The 22,886-nt window shown below is 32.8% G+C and overlaps 3 protein-coding genes across 5 annotated transcripts; 1 reads left to right on the top strand and 2 right to left on the bottom strand.

The window, feature by feature from the left end:
* Positions 1-4,285: 4,285 nt before the first annotated feature.
* LOC110617258 (potassium transporter 5) lies at positions 4,286-9,112 on the top strand. Its single transcript, XM_021759936.2, has 8 exons — positions 4,286-4,629; positions 4,793-5,018; positions 5,233-5,481; positions 6,013-6,063; positions 7,000-7,260; positions 7,336-7,503; positions 7,593-7,847; positions 7,934-9,112. The coding sequence occupies exons 1-8, from the start codon at positions 4,456-4,458 to the stop codon at positions 8,875-8,877; spliced, it is 2,328 nt and encodes a 775-aa protein (XP_021615628.1). The 5' UTR covers positions 4,286-4,455; the 3' UTR covers positions 8,878-9,112.
* Positions 9,113-9,385: 273 nt separating this feature from the next.
* LOC110623525 (nuclear transcription factor Y subunit B-4) lies at positions 9,386-10,357 on the bottom strand. Its single transcript, XM_021768511.2, has one exon. The coding sequence runs from the start codon at positions 10,148-10,150 to the stop codon at positions 9,632-9,634; it is 519 nt and encodes a 172-aa protein (XP_021624203.1). The 5' UTR covers positions 10,151-10,357; the 3' UTR covers positions 9,386-9,631.
* Positions 10,358-12,444: 2,087 nt separating this feature from the next.
* On the bottom strand, positions 12,445-22,284 carry LOC110612336 (cysteine-tryptophan domain-containing zinc finger protein 7). 3 transcript variants are annotated; one of them, XM_021753105.2, is made up of 15 exons: positions 21,729-22,284; positions 20,716-20,788; positions 20,505-20,635; positions 20,012-20,419; positions 18,598-19,913; positions 18,014-18,432; positions 17,176-17,922; positions 16,061-17,103; positions 15,805-15,965; positions 15,160-15,320; positions 14,772-14,932; positions 13,543-14,364; positions 13,309-13,452; positions 13,085-13,214; positions 12,445-12,919 (listed from the first exon to the last, which is right to left on the bottom strand). In XM_021753105.2, the coding sequence occupies exons 1-12, from the start codon at positions 21,897-21,899 to the stop codon at positions 14,170-14,172; spliced, it is 4,986 nt and encodes a 1,661-aa protein (XP_021608797.1). In that variant the 5' UTR covers positions 21,900-22,284; the 3' UTR covers positions 12,445-12,919; positions 13,085-13,214; positions 13,309-13,452; positions 13,543-14,169. The 3 variants fall into 3 exon arrangements, with proteins under 3 accessions (XP_021608797.1, XP_021608788.1, XP_043817514.1); XM_021753096.2 differs by having other exon boundaries at positions 16,061-17,922; XM_043961579.1 differs by having other exon boundaries at positions 16,061-17,922; positions 20,012-20,414; positions 21,729-21,867.
* Positions 22,285-22,886: the final 602 nt, after the last annotated feature.

The following is a 22,886-nucleotide window of genomic DNA, read 5'->3' as shown; positions in this document are numbered from 1 at the left end:
CACTTTTGTCTGTTTGGAATAGAAGAGGAAAACAGATAGAAATAAAAATAACGATTATTTATTTTCTTTTTAAATTCAAAAGAAGTAATAAATGGGAGATTTTTAATATTTAATTTTTAAATATTACTATTAGTGATAAATTATGTATTAATTTTAAGAAATTTATTAAAATATTTTTTTAATAAAATAATTCTTTCATTTAATTTTATTTATTTTTATCATTAAAAATATAATAAAAAATTAAATTATTTTTTTATTTTTTTCTTATTTTTTAAGAAGTATGAAAATGAAGGTTTATTTTATTAATAAAAATAAAAATAATATTTTAATAAATTTTTAAAAATATAGAAATTGAATTATTAAAAATAATAATATTCAAAAATTAAATAAGAGAATTTATTCAGTGTGAAATTAAATTTTAATTTTTTTTATTTTTTATTTATTTTTAACAAAAAAATAGAAAATTTATTTTATTAGTAAAAAAAATATTTTAATAATTTTTAAAAATATAAAATTAACTTATTAATAATAATAATACTAGAAAAAAAATAAATAATAAATCTTACATAATAATAATAATAATAATATATATAGAGAATTTTTTTAAAATATGTGAAATATGATATATATATATATATATATATATATATATATATATATATATATATATATATATATATATATTATTTAAATTGTTTTATTTGTTCTTATTGAGTAAAAATGTTATAATAACTTATAATGTAATGACAATATAGTAATTTTAATTATTTTTCCCTATTTCTATTTTTAATATAAAAAATAGTTTTATTATAAAAAATAGTTTTATTTTCATGTTCATTTTTTGCTCATCCAAATACTAAAGAGTATAATAAAGAAAATGAATTAAAATAAATATATTTTCTCTCATTTATTCTTCTTGTTCTCTTTTTAAATTATTCAAACATTATGTGTACGTATATTTTCGAAAAATTTTATTAGAGGCATAATTTATATACACTAAATTTTATTTAACGCATAATTATTAATATAAAAATTATAAATTTTAATGGTAATATTATTACAACAATTTATTGAAACACTAACAAAAATCACCAACAAATAAAAATTCATTAATAACAGTAACAAAAACACTAACAAATATTGTAAGACGAAGATTAAATCCGTTAGTAAGCAAATTAAGTACTAATGTACAGTGTCGTTGATAATAAATTCGTCAGTGAAGAAAACGGTTTGCATTTAGTATTATCTCTTACGGAAGTTATTCATTTGTGAATTTTAAATACAAAATAAATTCATCTCCTCATCCGCGTCTAGAAATTGTAAAATATGTAATTCCTAGCTGAAATTCCTTTCTTCTTTTTCATTTCTAAAATTTCTGTTAGTTTGCAATCCTTCACTGCGAGCGCTATCACCAGTCAAGTGCATCACCACCATCAACGCCATCACCAACATCACCGGTCAACTGCACTATCATCATCACCGCCATCACCAACGTCACAGATCAATTGCAAAGCCCTGGATTCTGGATTTCAGCAAAGTAATTAGGCTCTTCCATTATTCTCTCTCCAACGTTTCCTGCTGATGGAGTTTACTTGATTTCCATAAAAAGCTTGGGGTTGTTAAGAGCTTTGCAATTGTTATAAATGGTCTAATGCCAATAAATCTGTGACAGAGAGAAAATGAAAAAAAAAACGAGTAAGATATTGTAAGTTTTAAATATATTTTAAAACTGTTATATTAAATTAACATTATAAAAGATATTTTATTTTATATAATGATTAATTTGATTCTTATATATATAGTTGAATACTGTAAAAGGTAATGATGGATATATATGAAAATATAAAGATGATGAATAATATACAGGGTGATAGTGAATACATATGAAAGTATAAGGATGACGTTGTTTTTATATGATTTACTAACGGATTACTAACAAAATTTTCATTAATAATCTTAACGGAAAAAGTCCTTTTAAATAGAAAATAATATTATTTTTATTTAATAAAAATTTTGTTATAGCTAATAACAGATAATTCAGTCCGTTAATAAAATTTATGTTAAAAATTAATTATATCACTAACGAATATTTTGTCCGTTAGAGATAACAATAGAAAAATTCGTTATTGATCCGTTAATAATATTAAAGGATTTTAAAACCATTGATAAATAAATTATTAATAAATTTTTTTATAATCAATTTTGTCCGTCTAATCTGTTAATAAAATATTTTACTAATAAAATTTCATTATTTATTAACAAAAATTTTCATTAGTGATCCACACATCCAGCTAGGAGGCAGACTTGTGAAGACAGCCCTAACCCAAAACCCATGAAGTTTTCCTATCGGATCGGTCCAATTTCTTCAACCTTGATTTAATCCCACAGAACTGACTGGTTCACTCACAAGCCTAGATCCATCAATCACGAGCTCAACTCAATGACGTGATATGAGGAAAAATAGTAGGCCCAGTCACCTCGTCGCTCAGCCTGCAGGTGCGCCGGAGGGAATTAAATGATCGCCTAGCGCGGAGAGAACGTTTGATACTTTCGTACGTACGGACCTGCACAATAAAAACAGGTGTTACGGTAGCAGAAAGGCCGTTAGACCTCACTAGCAGATAAAGAAAAAATGAATAAAAAGAGAGAAACCTTTATCTCCGAAAAAGTTTACACAACACTTATAAATTCTATTTTCTGAATTTCAAAATATCAATCAATAATAATTAAAAATCTCAATAATTAAAAATCTCCTAGCTAGGACATACGATTTTCATCTACAGATGAAATGCAATTATTTATTAAAATTATATATTTATATTTATTTTCTTTAGAAAAATAATATGTTTCTGTGGAATTAAATTATTTTTATTAGGTCTTTAATTTAATACAAATGTCATAAAAATATGACTATTACTTTGCCATTGTCTTTAACTTAATAACTCAAAAAAAAAAAAAATTCTTGAACTTTGCAAAAGAAAAAATCTTTAAAAATTCAGTTTATAAGAAAATTGTTTATAAATTCAAACTAAATTTATGAACACACTAATTTATTTATTTATTTATCAAAATATTATAGACACATCAGATTTAAAAAGAAGGGTCCACGAACCATTAAAATATTTTAATGGAGTTTTACTCAACCATAGAATTTATAAATAATTAAAGACAGTGCAATTTTAATTATCAATTTAATGTTATATGAAAATAAATTGATTTTTTTTATAAATTATATACTTATTTGACAATTTTAATTAATTTTGTATAAATTTAAATATAAACTAATTTATATTTACTGTACTAAAAAATATTTTAAATAAAAGGAATGATATTTACAGTTAAGAGTTACTAATTTGGGTAAAATGTTAAAAAGTTTCCAGTAAAATCAAGATAAAATTATTATTTAGTTTGTATGATTACTAATTATTCTCTATATTTTTTAACATTCATTAAGTAAATTTTTATGGTTTTGAAAATTCAAATAAAATATTTATTTGGTTAAATTTTAGTAGTGTTACAATTAGTTTATACGATAAAGTGTAAAACTAATTTTAATAATGCTAAAATTTTATGGAATAATTTTTTTATTAAATTTTTAAAATTATAGGAAAATTATTTAAAATATATAAATTAATTAATTAAAATATTTATAAAATTATTCATATTAAGCTATTTTAACTAATAGAGTTTGATCACCGTTGAATTTTAAATGTCCGACATGAAATTTAAAATAGAAAAATTGAATTATTTAATTTTTTAGACAATAAGATATAGGAAAGTTATTTTTTAAGAATATTTATTGTAATTTCGTAGTCATTAGTATAATAATTTTATCTAAATATGTACTTATATATTTGACAAGACTTGACGTTGATAATTACCCTTAAAAAGAAAAAGTTTAGGAAAATAAAAACTATAAATTGTTAAAAAAAAAAAAAGAAAGTTAACGTACAAACTCAAATAATATTTTATTATAAGTAATAAAGAAAAATGAAGTTAAAGCTTGATTAAATGAGAGTAGAATATTGAATTAAGTGTTGATCGAATAATTCAATTTTATACATACGCATCCATATATTTTTATTTAATTTTAAATTAATATATAAAATTATAATAAATTTCCAGTTCAAAAAAAAATTATAATATATTTTTTAATTGCGTACATGTAAAAGTCAACGCATACCACAATTTTCCATTTTCATAAAGCCGACGTTCTTCTATTTCGTCTCATTTTCCAGTTTACACTTCTCCTCTCCGCTTCCATAAATATCTGGCTAACCCTCATCTCTATGCGCCCGAACCCCCACCCGTCCACACCGCCTTATATATATATATATATGTATATGTATATGTGCATTGGAAGCCAAACCACCAGAGTTTGACTCCTAATTAACATATCCTTTTACCCTTTTAGAATTTTGATCACTTCATCTTCTAACCAAAACGGAAGCTAAAATGACTGAAAATAGTAATATAGCAGCCCAAATTAGCATCAATACTGGAGAGAGTTCAGATCAATTCTCGAAGCCCCTCAGTGGAAAGAAACTTTCCTGGCAAAAGTTGCGCCGGAATGATTCTCTGGAAATCGAATCCAGCAAGTTCCCTGGACGTCAACTCCATGGCTCTAAGGTCTGTATATATCTGTCTGCTTGATTTTACTTGCACCACTTTAATTCTTCATTTCTCATTAAAAATATCCGTTGTTGCCGCCGTCTCTCCCACCGTTGACGTATATATATACATCTTATATTCATACTTTATATATATATATATATAATCTCTCTCTTTGAAGGCTGTGAGTTGGTCGGTTATCTTGCACTTGGCGTTCCAGAGCCTCGGGATAGTGTATGGAGATATCGGTACATCACCGCTGTACGTGTACTCGAGTACCTTCACTGATGGTATTCTCCACAACGATGATATATTGGGTGTACTCTCTTTGATTTTGTACACCATCACTCTTATCCCTCTCGTCAAGTACGTATTAATCGTCTTGCGTGCCACCGATAATGGCGATGGTTAGTAACTTCTTTATGTATTTTGTTTTGCTTTTCTTAATTTCTATTCAACTACATGAGTCTGAGCTTGGAGAAGATTGATTTTTTTTTTTTTTCTTAATTGTCAGAATAGCACGTGAAAAGGTTTATTAATATTTATGTTAGAGATCTCAATTTTCCTTCATAACTAATTAGAAAATAAGAATAATGATCATAACATGTTTAACATTTGCAGGAGGAACATTTGCTTTGTACTCGCTGATATGCAGATATGCTAAAGTGGGTCTAATCCCAAGCCAACAAGCTGAGGACCACGATGTTTCCAATTTCCAGCTAGAGTTGCCAAGCAAGCGTCTGCGGAGAGCAACAAAGCTGAAATCTAAGCTGGAAAACAGTAAATTTGCCAAGTTTTTTCTGCTCTTCGCTACCATGCTTGGTACTTCCATGGTCATCGGAGATGGGGTCCTTACTCCTTGCATTTCAGGTTATTTTTAACAATTTTTTAAAATAAATAATTACACAATAAATAAAAAAGTCGATGAAAGGAAAAAAAAAAGTCTTAGGGTGACTCAAGCAATGATATCAATTTGCCAGCATAAATGGTCCACCCGTATGTTGTTGGATGAAAATTATAGAATATAATGTAAAAGTTAGTTATAAATAAATAAATATATTAATTCTGAGTAAATCTGAGAGATTTAAAATTTTAACTTTTAATTTTTATTTTTGTAAAAAAAATTTAATAAATAAAAAAAATTAAATTTTATTATATATATATATAAATCGTCTTAATATCTCTTAATTTTATAATAAATCAGATTCACTAAAATTTTTAGTATATATTTTTTTAAGATTCACTTATTTTTAGTATATAATTTCTCTTGTTGAATATTTATTCAAAGGTGGGCTGGTTAAAGTCTTTCTTTGCTTGGAATCTCTAGCAACTTCGGAAAAAAAATTTAAAATTTCATCTCTCCGTATTGTCCAATTTTGACTGACGAATAATATGTTGCAGTTTTATCAGCGGTGGGAGGGATCAAGCAAGCCACTACAAAAATGACCGAGAGTACGTTAACCTAATTCCTTTATACATTCATTGTATGATGTTTGTGTTTTATATTTATAATTATTTATTTATTTATTTTTATAATTATTAAAAGGAAATGTTTAGATCCACCAAAGTGTATTTAATTTAGAATGTTTTAATCATATCAATCTTATGCTTGAATATGTTAATTTATTACTTTATTTATTTTTTTAATCTATTTTTTATTATTTTAAAATTATTATCATTTTTTACATTATAATAATATATAAATTAATTATTATAATTTTATTTTATTTAAAAAAACTCTTAAAATAATGTTTTTAAAATAAATATAATTAAAAGATTAATATATAAAAAAATAAAATGAATAAAAATTATAGGAGAAATAAAATAATTTTTTTAGCAAATTATGGAATCTTGATAAACTTAAAACCCAGATAATAAATAATGTTTTATTGTTTCAGTAGATTTAATTATTGGGAAATTATTAAATTTTACTTTCCTTGAGAGCATTTTCTTCGTCTCTCTTCCTTGGTCAATGGAGCCGCTGCAACATTGCTAGCTTGACGCAATTGAGCTATTACATAAGATTATTAATTATTAAATAGAAGGGAACCAACCAGCAGGTTAGTTTTACTTGAGTAATTTTAAAATTAATAAAGTCTTGAATTTTAATTTTTCACCTAAACCCAATTAATTAAAAAAAATTAAGTAGAATATTGCAAATAATTGAGGTACTCCCATTAAGCTTTTTCCTGTTTCGAGGGTTCCAACAAAACAATAAACCTAATTTGGCTTTGCTTAAATTTGAAAATTGACACTGAACATTTGATCTATTTATTTACTTAACAACAAATGTTTTAATAAAAATAACCTAGTATGTCCAAATCCAAGATTTCCACGGGCAACAATTGAATTAATAGAGTTGGGTTTATTTGAAATGTTTGAATACAGATATGATTGTTTGGATATCAGTAGCAATCTTGATCTCCCTGTTCATGGTTCAAAGATTCGGAACTGATAAAGTGGGCTACAGTTTTGCTCCAATCATTTGTGTTTGGTTCGCAATGAATTGTGGTATTGGCGTTTACAATTTCTTCAAATATGATCCTGCCGTTATCAAAGCTTTAAACCCAAAGTATATCATAGACTATTTCACGAGGAACAAAGATAAAGCATGGATTTCTCTTGGTGGCATCGTCCTTTCAATAACAGGTTTCTTCCTCCTCCTCCTACTATATATACCTCTGATGCATAATTTTTAACCGTTTACTGTTCTTGGAAATGCAGGAACTGAAGCCCTGTTTGCAGACGTTGGCCATTTCACTGTTCGATCAATTCAATTAAGTATGTGCACTGTGACATACCCAGCTCTTGTATGTGCATACTTTGGACAGGCTGCTTTCCTTAGAAAGCACAATGATCTTGTCTCGGATACCTTTTATGAATCCATACCAGGTTTGAGTCCATTGCTCTGTTTTGTCTTCATTTTCACTGCTTTCTCTTATTTCTACAATTTATGAACTACTTTGATCAAATCGACGCAGACCCTCTTTACTGGCCCATGTTTGTGGTGGCTGTGTTGTCTTCAATCATTGCAAGTCAAGCCATGATCTCTGGAACTTTTTCCATTATCCAGCAATCCCTCTCACTTGGATGCTTCCCTCGAGTGAAAATCGTGCACACATCCTCTAAATATGAAGGACAAGTCTATATTCCTGAAATCAATTACCTTCTTATGATTGCTTGCGTAGGAGTTACTCTTGGTTTTAGGAGTACAACCAAAATCAGCAATGCTTATGGTAAGCCACAATTTTAACATATTAATTATAGTCATTTCTCAACTATAACTTTAACCAAACCAATGAACCAACTGCTGCGTATGCAGGGATTGCTGTGGTGTTTGTGATGACTCTCACATCAGCCTTTCTAGTGTTGATCATGCTGATGATTTGGAAAACCAACATCCTTCTTGTAATTGCCTATGTGCTAACCATTGGCGTTGTGGAGCTCGTTTACTTAAGTTCTGTCCTTTACAAATTTGATCAAGGAGGATATCTACCTTTAGCCTTTGCTGCAGTTCTGATGACTATAATGTTTGTCTGGAATGATGTTTACCGAAGAAAGTACTATTATGAGCTTGAAAACAAGATTTCTCCTGATAAGTTGAAGGAGATTGCTGCTGAGACCAATTTTAGTAGACTTCCAGGACTTGCCATGTTCTACTCCGAGCTTGTTCATGGCATCCCTCCCATTTTCAAGCATTATGTGGCCAATGTGCCTGCACTTCACACAGTCCTTGTTTTTGTCTCCATCAAATCACTTCCCATTGGGAAGGTTCCAGTGGAAGAACGATTCCTTTTCCGCAGAGTAGAACCAATGGAGCTCAACGTGTTTCGTTGTGTAGCACGATATGGATACAAGGATGTGCGCAATTATCGCCATGAGCCCTTTGAGAGAATGTTGATTGAGAAATTGAAGGAGTTTGTGAGAGATGATTACTGGTTAAGGCAGGCGATTCTGAATAAGGGTGAGATTGCCAATGATCAAGAATCTGATAATGGACAAATTGATGAAAACAGAGATACAAAGCAAGAAGATTTAGAGGATTTGGATAACCAGATTGACATGATCGACAGAGCATGGTGTACCGGTGTTGTTCACTTGATCGGTGAGAATGAGGTGGTTGCCGGCGAAGGAGCAAATGTAGGCAAGAGAATTCTGATAGATTATGCATATAATTTCTTGAAAAGAAACTTGAGACAAAGTGAGAAGGTGTTTGATATTCCTCAGAAGCGCATGCTCAAAGTAGGTATGACTTACGAGCTTTAGCAAATGATAAGGTGATATACCTTAGAAGTAATAGAAGTTGTACTACGTAGAAGTTCGAACAAGTAAACAAACGGGAAGGCAAGTAACTGAAGAACAAAGCAGAAGTTCGATTCATGCATGTAGCCATTCTCTTTGTAAAAAATAAAACAAAATGTTATACATATATATATAGGTGTATTTATAAAGTTTGACTAACTACTATTAAAATAATAAATATTTTTAAATATTACGTAAATATATTTATTAATTACACGTAAATTTCTTATAACAGAGACAAGACTGTCATCAGAAAAACTCTCTAACATATGAATGAATTAAACAAGATCATAAAAATCGAAAATTATGTTATGTTGATTTTGAGCATCTCTCTAATGTAAGTACTTGAATTTCACCATGTTGAGGCATGCCTTAACAGTTTTCTATACAGCACGACAAACAACCTCAAATTCAATTAGAATAAAGGTTGAAACAAAATCAAAAGGATTGAGGGAATCGAACTAAGAACAAGTTAGCAATAAATCCTTGTAAACAATCATAGCAATAAGCCGTGAAAAGTTTATAAATAGGGATTAAACTAGATAATACACACAACCATTACTCTAACAACAGCCAAATCAGAAGACAAATCAGAGAAATTTTAAGCCCACACCGATATGAAACAACTAAAATCCCCCAGAAAACTGCATATTCTTCACACTTACAGTATCAATCTCTTCATGTAAGGCCAGAGATATATATAATCCTTGATGGAGCATCAAAATCGCCGGGAAAGAGAAGTGTTGCTTCTTTCAACCACTTGGAAATTCAACGAGGCAGCAGATTTCATCGGCAGATCACCTCTATAATCCAACGAATCGTCTCTTTCTTCATTGTTGCTTGGTCTATGGCTTCCTCTTTCTCCTTCCTGATCCCTGTATTTATATAAATACCTTTTCAGTGGCTCAGCATAGTCATCAAACCCTAGAGTAGCAAGAGCCCAGCAGATGTCGTCCCCATTTACTGTTTTTCGTTTTTCTTTATGACATTTATCGGATGCTTCGCCTGTGACGAAGCTTATGAACTCCGACACACATTCTTGCATGGTTTCTTTAGCTTCCTTGGATATTTTTGCATTCGGAGGCAGAATCTGCTTCATGATTCTCCCCACATTAGCTATTGGAAGCAGCTTGTCTTGCTCTTTTATGATGCTATCCTCACATGAAGCATTACAAGCTCCTGCAAAATTGTACTTTTGGCTTGCTATCTCTGAATTATTGCCTATGTTATCCACCATATCTCAATAAAGAGAGCAAACTAATTATATCTCGTTAAATACAAATTCAAACTAATATCGTAATAAATACAGATTCATAGTAAATCCCACATCATTGTACCTGAAAAAAACATTATTAGCATTAAGCTGGAAGGAATTAGTAGTCGTAGATAAAGAAAAGGACTAAAAGAGTAATTTTCATTTGAATATGATCCCCTTCTCTATTAGTTTATATTTGGTCCAATAAGTTTGAAACAAGCAAATGTTTAAATAATAATGTGAATTGAAGTTGTGGTGTGTTGATGGTGCACGTGTACATATGTACATACAACCAAATTAAGACCTAAAAAGAAGGAATTTAATTAATTTTATTAATTAAAAACCCTATATAGTGTTGGATTACCTACCTTAATTTTAATTACTTATTTAAATATATATATATTGAAGGTTTTCTTTAATAATTAAATATATGAATTACTTAAAAAAGCAGATGCTCATATATTTTAATTCCAATACAACATCTGTCATATCTAACACTCAAAGATTCTGACAAAAACAAAGTTGGTAGTGTAATTTGATGTATTTTTTTTATTAATAAAGAAAATCTAAGGTCATCTACTTGAAGACAAAAAATATTATAATTTAATTAAATACACCCTATTTCAAGGGAGCCGATCTAAAGATCAGACCATGTGCTGTACTAAACGACAACAAAACCCATAAAAAGAAGAGTTGCCAATGGTTAACACTGTGCAATCTCATTAATATTTTGTAATTAATGTTTAATTAGATTTATAATTAAGAATTCATGCTCTAACTCATAACTCTAACTCTAACTCTATCTCTAACTTAGCCGGCCTAAGTTTCAAAAAGATTTTTTTTTTTTTGAAACGTTTCTCGTCCATATATTGATGGATTCTTAGGCCTCCATTCAGCAATATTAATAATTATAATAGCCGTTACAATAGTAAATAATTATTTAAATAGTAATTAATATAAAAAATATTTTTTCATAAATTAGTGAATATTACTTTGAAATTAATTGTGGCAAGTAATATAGTTGCTCACTCTCTCGTAAAGACAGTTATTTTTAATACTAATCCATGTATTTAGAAGTCGTCTCGTAATTATTTTTATTTTATTTTCTTATTTTTAAGTTAGATATGTTTTAAAAATTTATTAATTTAAATTTAATTGAATATTGATGTTGTGTTTTTTTTAATATAATATTTTATTAAAAAGAAGAATTTAGAATTAAAATATCGTATATATATATTCGTTTTTAGGAAATTAAGGTTCAGACATATGCTGTTGTAGATATATTGTGAGAAATATTTAGGTTGTTAAGGAATATATCCCATTTCCATTTTCATATATTTAATTAAAATATCTAGGAATATATATATATATATAATTGGGCAGCATCTAATCTGTAATATGATTTGTGGTCCATATTTAGTAAACAATCACAAACTTCATTAAAGAAAATTGGCCTTAAAATCTTAATTAGAAACCCCTTTCTACCTTTAGTTGCTTTTTATATATATCATGTCATCCATATTCAACATAAACTTAATTTTATATAAAAATAAGTTTAATAACATGATTTAGCACTCAAACTCAATCTCACAAAATTTAAAAATTATATACATTCTATTTCTACAGGTTTTGTTGAGATTCCCCCTAAAAAAAATTCCCACCTGTAAGATGTTAGTGGGCATCTTAGCTGATCTAATAAAAAGATTTTGTGGATCTAACACTTTTAATTCAGTGGGGCTTTAGACCAATCCCACAAAGTCTACTCAGAAAGGGCCCAAAAAAAAAATATTTGTCTTTTGCTGTTTCCCCTTTGAGTTTGTTTAATCACATATAAATCATCGATAATTTTATAAAAATTTAATACACTTAATTTATTTTTTAATAATTTTTATATTTTAAATAAAAAAATTTAATTTTTTAATTATGAAATAAATCATACTAAGCGAAAGGATGAAAGATTTTTGTATTGTTTGTGTTATTCCCTGTGTGTAAAGAGATATTAAAATACTGGAAATTCAAGTTTGTTTATAGGATGCCTAATTATTTTTTACTAAAGTTAAACCTCAAGTCTTTTAAGATCCGAAGATAATTTTAATATCAATAAATTAAAATTTATTAATAAAAAAAAATCTTTTACTTATACAGTTTGAACATTTTTTATGAAAAAATATTAACAGAATCATCAAATCTTAAAATGTATTGGTGAGATTAAAATCATCCAATCCAAATGGCTAAGACATTTCAGTCCAGGGATCGAGTCTCCCAACTTCAGGGAATGCTGCGAACATTGTCAAAACTTTGATGAATAAATGTTGTTCTTGATCCTATACAAGTAACAGGAGAAGGGAAGGCGTTCGATTTTGGTTAGCTTTTTTTTGGCGTGGAGGGGAAAGGAAAGTTAAGTTACAATCAGAATCTAACCTCTCACTCGCATACAATTAATATGAACAATGCTGTTGAGCAGTTTGAGCAAATAAGGGACCTGGGGTTTGAATAAAATGCACAAATACTTCATCAAGATAAATGCTTCAAAGCCCAGCGTGTCGGCAGCTGGAACTGAACTGCCCCAGTTGCTGAACTTGAAAGCAAATTTCTTTTTTTATGGCATCAAATCAACTGAATTATTGCTCATCATTTGCAGACTGAAAATTGCGCTAGTTTTGACTCTGCTTGGTCTAATGCACAGTGGAAGCCGAAGAGGGCACAGGTAGCTGCTCCTGGAATAAGATTCTTCAAAAATTAACCCAGTGCCTGCCATCAAAATCAAATGTCATTCAAGCACATCATTATAATACCAAGATAAATCTCTCAGCATAATCCAGTTATTTGCTCTTGCAGGGAGAATCACAAACCCATTACACAAAAATCAAAGCCACATTTGCTGTGAAGTTCAATAAAAGAAGACGATAGCTCTACCTTTATAAATCATCATCCGTTGACTGATGGTATGGTCGTGACACCCCTACCCCAAACAGGGGGGAAGAAGGAAGAAAGAAAATGAAGCTCACGTTGTTGCTTAGCCTGATTGTATACAAACGTATAGCCACTGCAAATTATAAAAGAAAAGATTCAGAGACTCATTCCTGGTAGAATGGTAATCAATCCAATTAAATTCTCAAAGCTACTAGCAGTCCACAAACCTTCAAAGAAAACAACTCAGGCAACCTCATGTGGCTGCATCATTATTTTTTTGAATATACAACTTTTCGTAACTTTCTTGCTTGTCTATGTTAACAACAAAAAAATTGTCTGAACTGCAACTGTCAGAAGCTCCTGAAGACAAACTGCAGAAGTAAAGAAATTTTTTTAAAATTGATCATTTAATGATAAAATGGAAGGAAAGTAAAAGAGAGAGTAAAACAAAAGTAGACTACCTGAGACTGCCAAATCATTGCCATCTTTACACATATCCTGAACCAAGAAAGTTGGTGCAGTCTGCAATAGTAGAACTAAGATTCATTACAATGCCTGTATTTTTACAATCCCCATCCTTACAGGGTTCAGATGTCTCCAAACAAGTTGCCACTAACAAAATTAAAATGACAGCTAAACTAATTTCCGTCCGGAATAACCAATTGCCAGAAAGATAGCACACTCTGGTATGAGAATTCCACAACCCCAAGCCTGCTTATATTGGGGTTCTCTTAACTTTATTCACTTATTTCTTCAACCAAAGTCCTGCTTCACCACAGAACTGCCACTTCCTACAACCTCAGAATTATTTCTGGAGAAGTCGATGAATAAAATTTCCTTGTCACCAGTACAAAAATTTACCACAAGTATGGCCCTTGTCTGCATCAGAAAGCCCCTCAATTCTGACGAAAAATATACTCAAAATTCCAAATTCTTTCTGTATCATACACATGTACATAAAACACTGAATTGGCGAGATGGCAATGACCAGTCTTGCAGCAGAATAGACAGAAAGAACCAGGTCACAAATATCTAGGCTCTTCTATTTCCTCCCAAATTTGGTACAATCTCCACAACAACTGGACTCTTCAACGGCTAATAGCTTCAATTGCAAGCCGTACCAGACGTAGTAGTCCCTCTACATCTTGGAAATTAAAATCAAGAGCTGTTTTGATGGAAGAAATACCCTCTCTGCGCTGGGTTTCTCCTAAGCTTGCATTAGCCGCCGCAAAAGCAATCCGTGATTTTCTTGAGGCCTCCATTGCAAAATTTACATCCTGTGCCTGCAAAATAATAGCACTTGATGATTCCGATACTTATGAACACATAGATAGGAAGCAGACAAAGAAATACTGAATAGTGTAACATATAATGGCAGAGCTTTTACATGTTAGTTGGCACCAAATGAAGTTGCTAAAAACTGATTTTCAAAGCATATGACAAAAACCAGGTAATAAATATCACAATTTTGCATCTACTGCATGAAAAAGGCAAAGAGCAGGTAATTTCAGATTTTATCCTTCCTCATACCCATATGTGATGAAGGTCCTAAAGTGTAATTTCCATGTAGGAAGACTTATCTTAGCCAGGGTCTTTATATCTCATTCTCAAAGTTACATTCTTGGAAGAACTTACGCAACAAGGTCAAATAATTAACTGAAATCTCTTAATGGAATACAAATACACTTACAAAATTCAGCAACCGCACAAAATTCGGACGGTTTCGTGCAGCAACGACATGGCTTCCTGTCACTTGAGGGGAGCTAATACCTTTGGCTAAGAAAACCTTGTCCACTGTTGCTGGGTGGTTCAAGTTATCAACATCAGATGCAGAAGAAGAAGGTGACTCACCTGATAAAAATGCAACAAAAGAATGACATCACAACAAAACAAGTAGCCAAAGTAACAGGAAAGTTGCTGTTAGATGGGGAAAAAAGGAGAAAAGGCATTGAAGAACTTCAGTAGTTATGCATGACTAAAATACACACTTAAGGGCTATTTTACCACTTTAATTTTAGATAACAGAACACAGGTCCCAAGAAGACATATAATGTTAAAATAAATATTACTTCAATCACCTGGAGGAACTATTTGCAGGGCTGTCTGCAATTCTTGTCGATCTTTATTTGCACTGGTGTGTGAAGAATAAATTACCCTCATGTATGCCACCTCCATGCACTTATATGCCAGGGAAGCAGCAGCCATGTCTTTGGACTTCTCATATTCATGGGCACAAAACCTAAAAATATAGGCAAGTTTAGATAAAGGATGGCAGCAAGATTGCAAATGAATTGATGCATGAACCACATAAATAATATAACTCCAGAAGACAGAATGATTTTCGCTAGTCTTAGAAGATTCTAATCTATACTTCGGGGTAATTGAAAAACAAACTAATTACAGCAAAATATGATATAATAACATTGTAGAAGATTTTTTAGAATTGACAAAGGAAAAAAAATGTTGAACCAAGAGAGTGAGGGGGCTTTGGCGTAGCAGCCTTAACATGCCTACTTCAAGTAAAGTAAAAAACTCCGGTAGGAACGGCACTTACAACCTCAGGACTCAATATCATACAACAACATACAACTCAGGAATGGATAAATATAGGGTTTTCCAGATTTTGCTGCCAGTAGTAGTGATAACTTCAGCAACAAGAGCTGCCAATTTGCAAGATTACCAGTCACAACAAAGTAACTTCACACAGAAATATTTTGACTTACTCGCAGAGTTTTGCTGTACTACTGTATACTTGCATAGACTGAATCATTTCTCCAGTTTTCGCATTCTCACTGCTGCAAGTTTCCAACAGGGAGGCTCCATGAAGAAACTTGAGGGCTGCCTCAAAGTAAAGTTTTGTACTCTCAAGATTTGACCCAGCGTTCTGCTTAAAAAAAAGAAAGGATTACCAACTTTTGAAAGCAGTAGGGTAGACTAGAAAAAAAAAATGATAGTACCAAAACTAGAAAAACTAAAAACCTTAAGACGATCAGCCAGGTGTTTTAGATTTTTAGCTTCTTTTAGTGCATTAGTAGCAGCCTGACTGGAGGAATCCCTTTTAACTGGACTTGGGGCATCAAGATCCCTGCCCCTATGCCCATTTGATATGGGATCTCTTGAACTGTTGTGATGAATCCCATTTGTATGATCAATCTTTCTAATTTGTTTATGTGTCCTTGATGCATTATCACTTTCAGAGGCATTAATGACTGAAATTTTTGCTATGTTTCCTTTCTGAGATCCAGAAACTGGTAGAGGGCAGTGAGATGATGTGTCATTTTGACCACCTCCAGATGGAGGTAATGATGGTGACTTTCCTCTCCCAGAGACTGCCTCACAATCTAGCAGCAGACTCTGCTTTGGTGTAGAGGTTGCATCATGGCTAGGAACAGCTCGTGCTTTAATATCAGGACCATTGTGTCCCCGAAATTTAGACTGACTCCCTTTTTTACTGCTATCACTTGACAATAGCCCTGTGGAGTCCTTTTTAGCAACATATATGTCCTCATTTTCATCAGATCTGACACCAAGCTTCTCTTCAATCTTAACTTTGCCATCTGTTGGTTTTTTTTCACAGGAAGGTGCTTGCACATTAATCAATTCAGAATCTGTAACTTTGCTGTCAAGTTCAGAATTTGGATTTCGATTCTTATCTTTGGACCTTGATGAGGATCCCTTACCACATTTCCTTGGACGGGACCCATTCACATGATAATGATTCTCATGTTGTCTATCATTTTCATGCCGTCGATCTGCAGATGTAGTTTTACCAGGATATTGAGTGTCTTGGCCCAAATAATCTGCAGCACAATTTGCAGGGTGGTGGTTTGTGACATCAGGTGAAGGCACAATCAGATGTTTAGCTTTACCACCAGAAACACGAGTGAAGTCCTTTTCCTGAAAATCAAGGACAGAGGATTCAAGGGAACCATGACGAGCCACATCAAGAATTTTATCCTTTGCTGTCCCAGATCGATCGCTCCCACCATCATCTTCACCATCTGAGCATCTTCTTAGACCACCTAGGGCAAAAAAACCAGCATCAGTAGAGTCAACCTTCTCAGTGAAGTTCCTTTGTGCAGGCGTAAGCTTACCTGGCTTTGAAACTCTCAAAGGTGATGATGAAACTGATTCTACTGGAGACCCCTTCGTCTCCAGGAAATTGACTTTGGTTTTGTGGGAACCAGAAACCTTAGAAGAGCTAGAAGTAGCTGCCACAGAAGGATGCAGAGATCCAGAATCCTTTTTCAGAGAATCCACACCATCCAAGCTCCGTTGAGAAACAGTACTCCCAACATCTTTTCCTGGTTGCCGATTCTTTCTATGACTACTTTTTTTGTCCGATTTACTATTGCCTTTACTTGCACTGGACTCCTTTCCATCAGACCTGGATATCCTGGCTTTCTTCTCTTTCCTGAACTCATTCTCACTGAACTCCTCCTTGGCCTGGAGATTATGCCCTGTATTTGATAGGGTACCTTGATTAGCCTGGCCATCACAACTTCCCTTTACTTTCCTCTTTTTTCCAACTTCTCTATCAACCTGCTTTCCCATATCCATGGTCACATCATCCATAGAAATCGGAATTTCATCCTTTGGTTTTCTAGCAGAAACTTGTATCTGATCCATAGAAGAAGTGCGGCTATTGGTTTTAGGCATATTCTTTCCTGATGGCATACTAGGCAGACGATTACTTGAACTAGGACCTACTTTTTCAATTGTTACATGATGATCAGACATCCAATCTTGTGGCAATCCTTCAGTCTTCATTTTCTTTGAGGCCCTCAATATATCTTGCTCAAGATCCCTCTTGCCCTTCATCTTTGATTGCGTAGTATCACCTGTGCACATGTTTATCCACAACGTAAATTAAAAACTTCAAGAAAAGGAAATTCAAGAGGATAAACAGAAAACCCATTTCTAATATAATACCTCCATCAGAACAGTTGTCTGATACTTTATGCTTCTCTTTCTGCTTATGTTTGTACCTCTCTGCAGCCAAGTCATCAGACTTGCTCACTTTCAGAAAATCAGGTTCACTTACAAGAGGTTGGTTCTCATAATTTAAGCTTCCATTCATCAGTGATGACTGTATGCTCTTCTTTATAGGATTTGATAATGGAGCAGAAGCATCTCTGTAGGCCTTCTTCTTTCCAGCATCAGGCATGACATGCAAACTGAAGTCTTGGTGGTTCTGATCAAGCTGGTCACCAAATAAGGTTGCTTTGGATTTAACCCCACCAGGATTGATTTGCAGATTATTTTGACTTACTGGAGCAGGGATTTGGTTCAATGCCATAACAGCATTTGTTGTTTCTTCCTCAGTAAAACTACATCGATTCATACCAGGCCTAAAGCATATACAATTGAAACATCAAACTTTAGAGACACAGAGAGAGAGAGAGAGCTGCATTGAAATTAACATGCTTTTTCTAGCCACTCATCTGGATTGGCTATTTCATCAAGTTATCAATAGTCGAAAATATGATCTAAATGGATACTGGAAAAGAACTTACAGCCAATTAAGCATGCTACACAGCCACTTCTCCGGTAGGTCATTAGGGTTTTTACCAAGAGGAAGAAGCCGCCATTTCTGACACTTGTCACAACAGACCCAATTGTCTTCTGTTGCAGCAGGGGCTGTTGATGCAGGACCAACATCAGATATAGGGCCATTTCCAGAGCCAGGAGCAACTCTCAGAGTTGCTTTAGGATGCAGCTCAGATGTTGACAGCTTATTAATTTTCTTACCAATTGGTCTCTCCTTCAATGCATTATTAGAGAAACATGTACCTTTTTCACCCATGTCAGAATCCTTCTGCCTATCTTCAAAACCTATTTCCAATGGGCTCATCTGTTTTTCTTCTTGATCTAGTTCAATATCCCCAAAAAAGTCTCTATACCTATCCCCAGATTTTACAGCACTCTTTTGCGATTTTGAGTCTTCCAACTCCCCTTTACTACAGTCATCTGCATAAGCGCTCTTCTTCTTTTTGGCTACCAAAGAAGAGCCACCTGTCAAGCTATCTTTTAGTTTCTTTTTCCCCTCAGAAGATGAACGCTCCTTAACAGAAGGCAACTTGGTACCTACATGGGATGTAACTTTCTGATCAGCTTTCTTCTTGGGAGTGTCCATCAGTTCACAGCTTACAGCTTTCATACCCTTTGTAATATTTGAGTCACTTCTGACAGAGCCATAAGGTGTTTCCCCTTTTCGATTGCCATCTTTCCTAGGGTAGACACAAGCACTGTCAAGAGAACTAGCTTTATTGTCATCCCACAGCTTTCCAGCTGAAGTGGCTTTGGGATTCTCAACCCAGGCATCCTCATGTGTATATGACAACCCCGATGGCTCCTCCTTTGTTAGATCAGAAAATCCTTTGTCCCTCACCACAACCTTGTATGCTTCCCTGGAAATATTAGATTCCCTAATTCTGCCTTTTGCCGCATCAGTAACAGAATATGAATTGGAGAGAAGTGGAAGCTTTAGCGTGTTAGAAACAAGTTCCTCACAGGCCAAATTTTCAAGGTCCATTTCCTTCTTTGGGAGAATATCAATATCACTCCGAGAACCCTTCTTACTTTCTCTTTTTGATTCAGAAGATATTTCATTTCTCTCTAGCGACTTCATTTTCTTCTCTCCCAATATTTTTCCATCACCTTTTACAGAACCAGACCCATTAACTATGCTGCCATAATTTTCTATGCCAACTGTTCGGGCATGCAATAATCCACTGCCTTTGTGAAGCTTTTCCTTTTCTACCAAGTGAATTAACTCACCAGGAAGAGGTGATAGCAACACACCCCCATGAACAGGAAATGAAGTCGTCATCTGCTCCAACATAAAATCAAAATAAATATATCTTAATCTCTTCCTAAAACATAGGAAGAGGGAAAAAAGGACTGCAAAATTATGGGAAGACAACTCACCCGAAGAATATGAGCTGGAGATTCAAAAGGAGAATCTTGAGGTCCATGAGACATCCCTTCACTTCCAGAGGGGCTGTCATCTAGTGAGGAAGATGGTGACACATCAAGGCCAAGACCACTGTAGATTGCAGCATTTTTCTGTGTTGGCAAACTATCAGAACCCATTTTGATTCGAACCTTCAACAGTTTTTGGTCTGGTAAATTAGTAGATTTCCTGTTTACTGATTCATATCTCAGAGTATGTTCCTTGGCTTGATTATTGGACGACATGTCTGCTTCTTGTTTAACTGAAACAACCTTGGAGGATGATGCTTTTGATGCAGTCAGCGATGCTGCACTGGAAAAAGCAGGTTCCAGCCTTACTGATTGAGGCACAGTAGATGAAGGAACTGAACCATGACGGCTACCCTATTTAAGAAGAGAATATAAATAACTCAAGATAGAAACTCCAAAATTAACTAAAATATCCACAATACTGAAAATATATATCTACCTCGAGTTGTGAATTATTTGGAGATCTAGGCGAGTTGCAGTGCTGGACTTTTGGTGGTGTCCTTGGGTGAGACCAAACTGGAGAACGCTGATAGGCAGGTAAAAATGAACCATAACCACCAAACTTGGCCCCTGTTTGAAAGGTAAAGCCCTTGATAATCAATATCATGGCAGGGACACGAATAATTATATTTCTGCTGTTTTTAACTTACCCAAATTCTCTGCCGAAACTCCCCCTTCAAAATCTTTCTGAAAGTGTCCCAATACATCCTGAAGTTTTTCACCCTACAAAGTTCAAAGGAAAAAATAAAAAACAATACTAATTACCCATCACGAGGCACTTGGCTGATATAATATATATGTGTGTGTGTGTGTGTGTGTGTGTCTAGAACAAATACTGACAGAATACAACTGTACAACACGAACTGAAAGACCAGAGTTTAGATATAATGTTGTATGGCTAGTTACTATAACTTCAAGAGAAATCATGTTTCATAGTCCCACTATAAGATAGTTAAGAATGCTAGCTCTTAAGAGTCAAATCTAGGGAGTTGTAATTCAAATTATCGTAATGACGAGTCCTGAAATGAAAGCTAAAATTTCAAAGACACCTCACAAATTTGAAAAATGTTGAAGCTTTTGCATTACACAATCCATACAAGCATATTTGGCAAAATATAGACAACTAATTATATGCTCAGTCTCTTCGGTCTTTGGACTTGATATTGCATCTTGGATCAGTGCCACACTAACAAACCATTTGAACTTATAATTCAAGTCATTATAACACTAAGAAACCAAAATACAGATATTTCTCCAACCATCTGGTAGATCAGACAAAAATCACAGAAACATGTCAATGCTTATACAGCTAACAAAACCCCAGCATTGGAAAAAAATTTCATACTACCAATTTTGTCTCCATATCCGAACACATTCAGAATATGATGCATAATTTCCATTTATTCCCTCCTTTTGAACAGCAATAACATATTAATCAAATATAACCAACCTACACTCTGCATTGTAATCAATAAAAAAATAAGACTCAAAATCCCACGATATTCACAGTTCGGATCTCAAACATACCTTCCCAACAAAAAAGGAGAAAAAAAAAAAGTCAACATGTGATGTCTAACACAGCCAAAATCAAAATTCCACCAAAAATAAAAAGGAGAAGAAAATTACTTATCAAGGTTATTTAACGAGGAAAAAAAAATCTTACTATGTAAGAGAGAGCAATATCTGGGTCCATGCTTGCATCATAACCATCATCTTTGTTGTTATGGTCCGAGCAAGCCTCCCCTTCTTCAAGCTCAGTGTCCTCCATCTCTCTCCCAACGCCAAACCCTATCCCTAGCTCCTCAGTCGCATTTCTCCTCCCCAAAGAAATCATCAAACAAGAATAAACAATAATCTTAAAGGGGACAACCAATTAAGCTTACAAGCTCTGACCCATCTCTCAGCAAAACCGGGCCCGACCCATTTCATATGAACAAAAACCCACCGTGGATTTCCAATGAAACGATCACAATCAGACCCGATCACCAGTATTCGGATGGATACCACCGAACCAGAGATTGGAAATCAAAATTCCAGTAACTGAAGCAAATTTCCACTAAAAGATCTTTGGCAAACCCCGAATGATTTTCTGGGACCTGCAGATTTGCGGTCGCTTTGGTGCGATCTCTATAAGCTAGAATCAATTACCAGGAGGAGTCTCTCTCTCCGGTTTTTGGTGTGTACAGCAGCCGCGTTTTTTTTTTTTTTCTCCGTTATTTTATTTTTTCTTTTTTCTTTTGTAATAATTTTTAAAATTTTTATTTTTAAGTCCACAGAGAAACGGGCCGACCTAAGCATAAAGCCATAGACCGATTGAGAGTTTTATTTATTTACCTCATAAATTTTATTTTTTTTATATATTTTTATTTTTACTCTTTTAACTGCACAAGCTCTTCTGGAAGTGACAATGTCGTGCAGGGCCGCCCATAAGCGCGTGCAATTCACCTTCTCTCTCTATTTTAATTTGTAATTAAATTAGATTTACCCCTTTTCTTTTTGTCTGTCATGTGTCCTGCAACAATATCTTTCTTAATTAAGATTGAATAGTTTAATAATTGCGTTTTATTCAGATAATTTATTAATTAATAAAAATAAGTTATTACTTAAAACAATTGACAGAATGAGATGAACATTCTCTCAACTTTTCTTTTCCCGGAAAATCTCCTCATAAAGTAATATGGTGTTACAAAATGGTTTATAAAATAAATCAAAGTATACAATTTTAAACGATAAAATTTGTGTGATCACTATTTTTTTTCTATTATTATTTTTGGCTCAATTTTAATATGTCTTTAATAAGCATTTTTCTATTATTAATTTT

This window comes from Manihot esculenta, chromosome 1, assembly GCF_001659605.2.
Source record: "Manihot esculenta cultivar AM560-2 chromosome 1, M.esculenta_v8, whole genome shotgun sequence".
In the NCBI taxonomy this organism is placed as follows: Eukaryota; Viridiplantae; Streptophyta; class Magnoliopsida; order Malpighiales; family Euphorbiaceae; genus Manihot; species Manihot esculenta.
The sequence above is the reverse complement of the archived record's forward strand: the minus strand, read 5'-3'. Positions and strand labels throughout refer to the sequence as shown.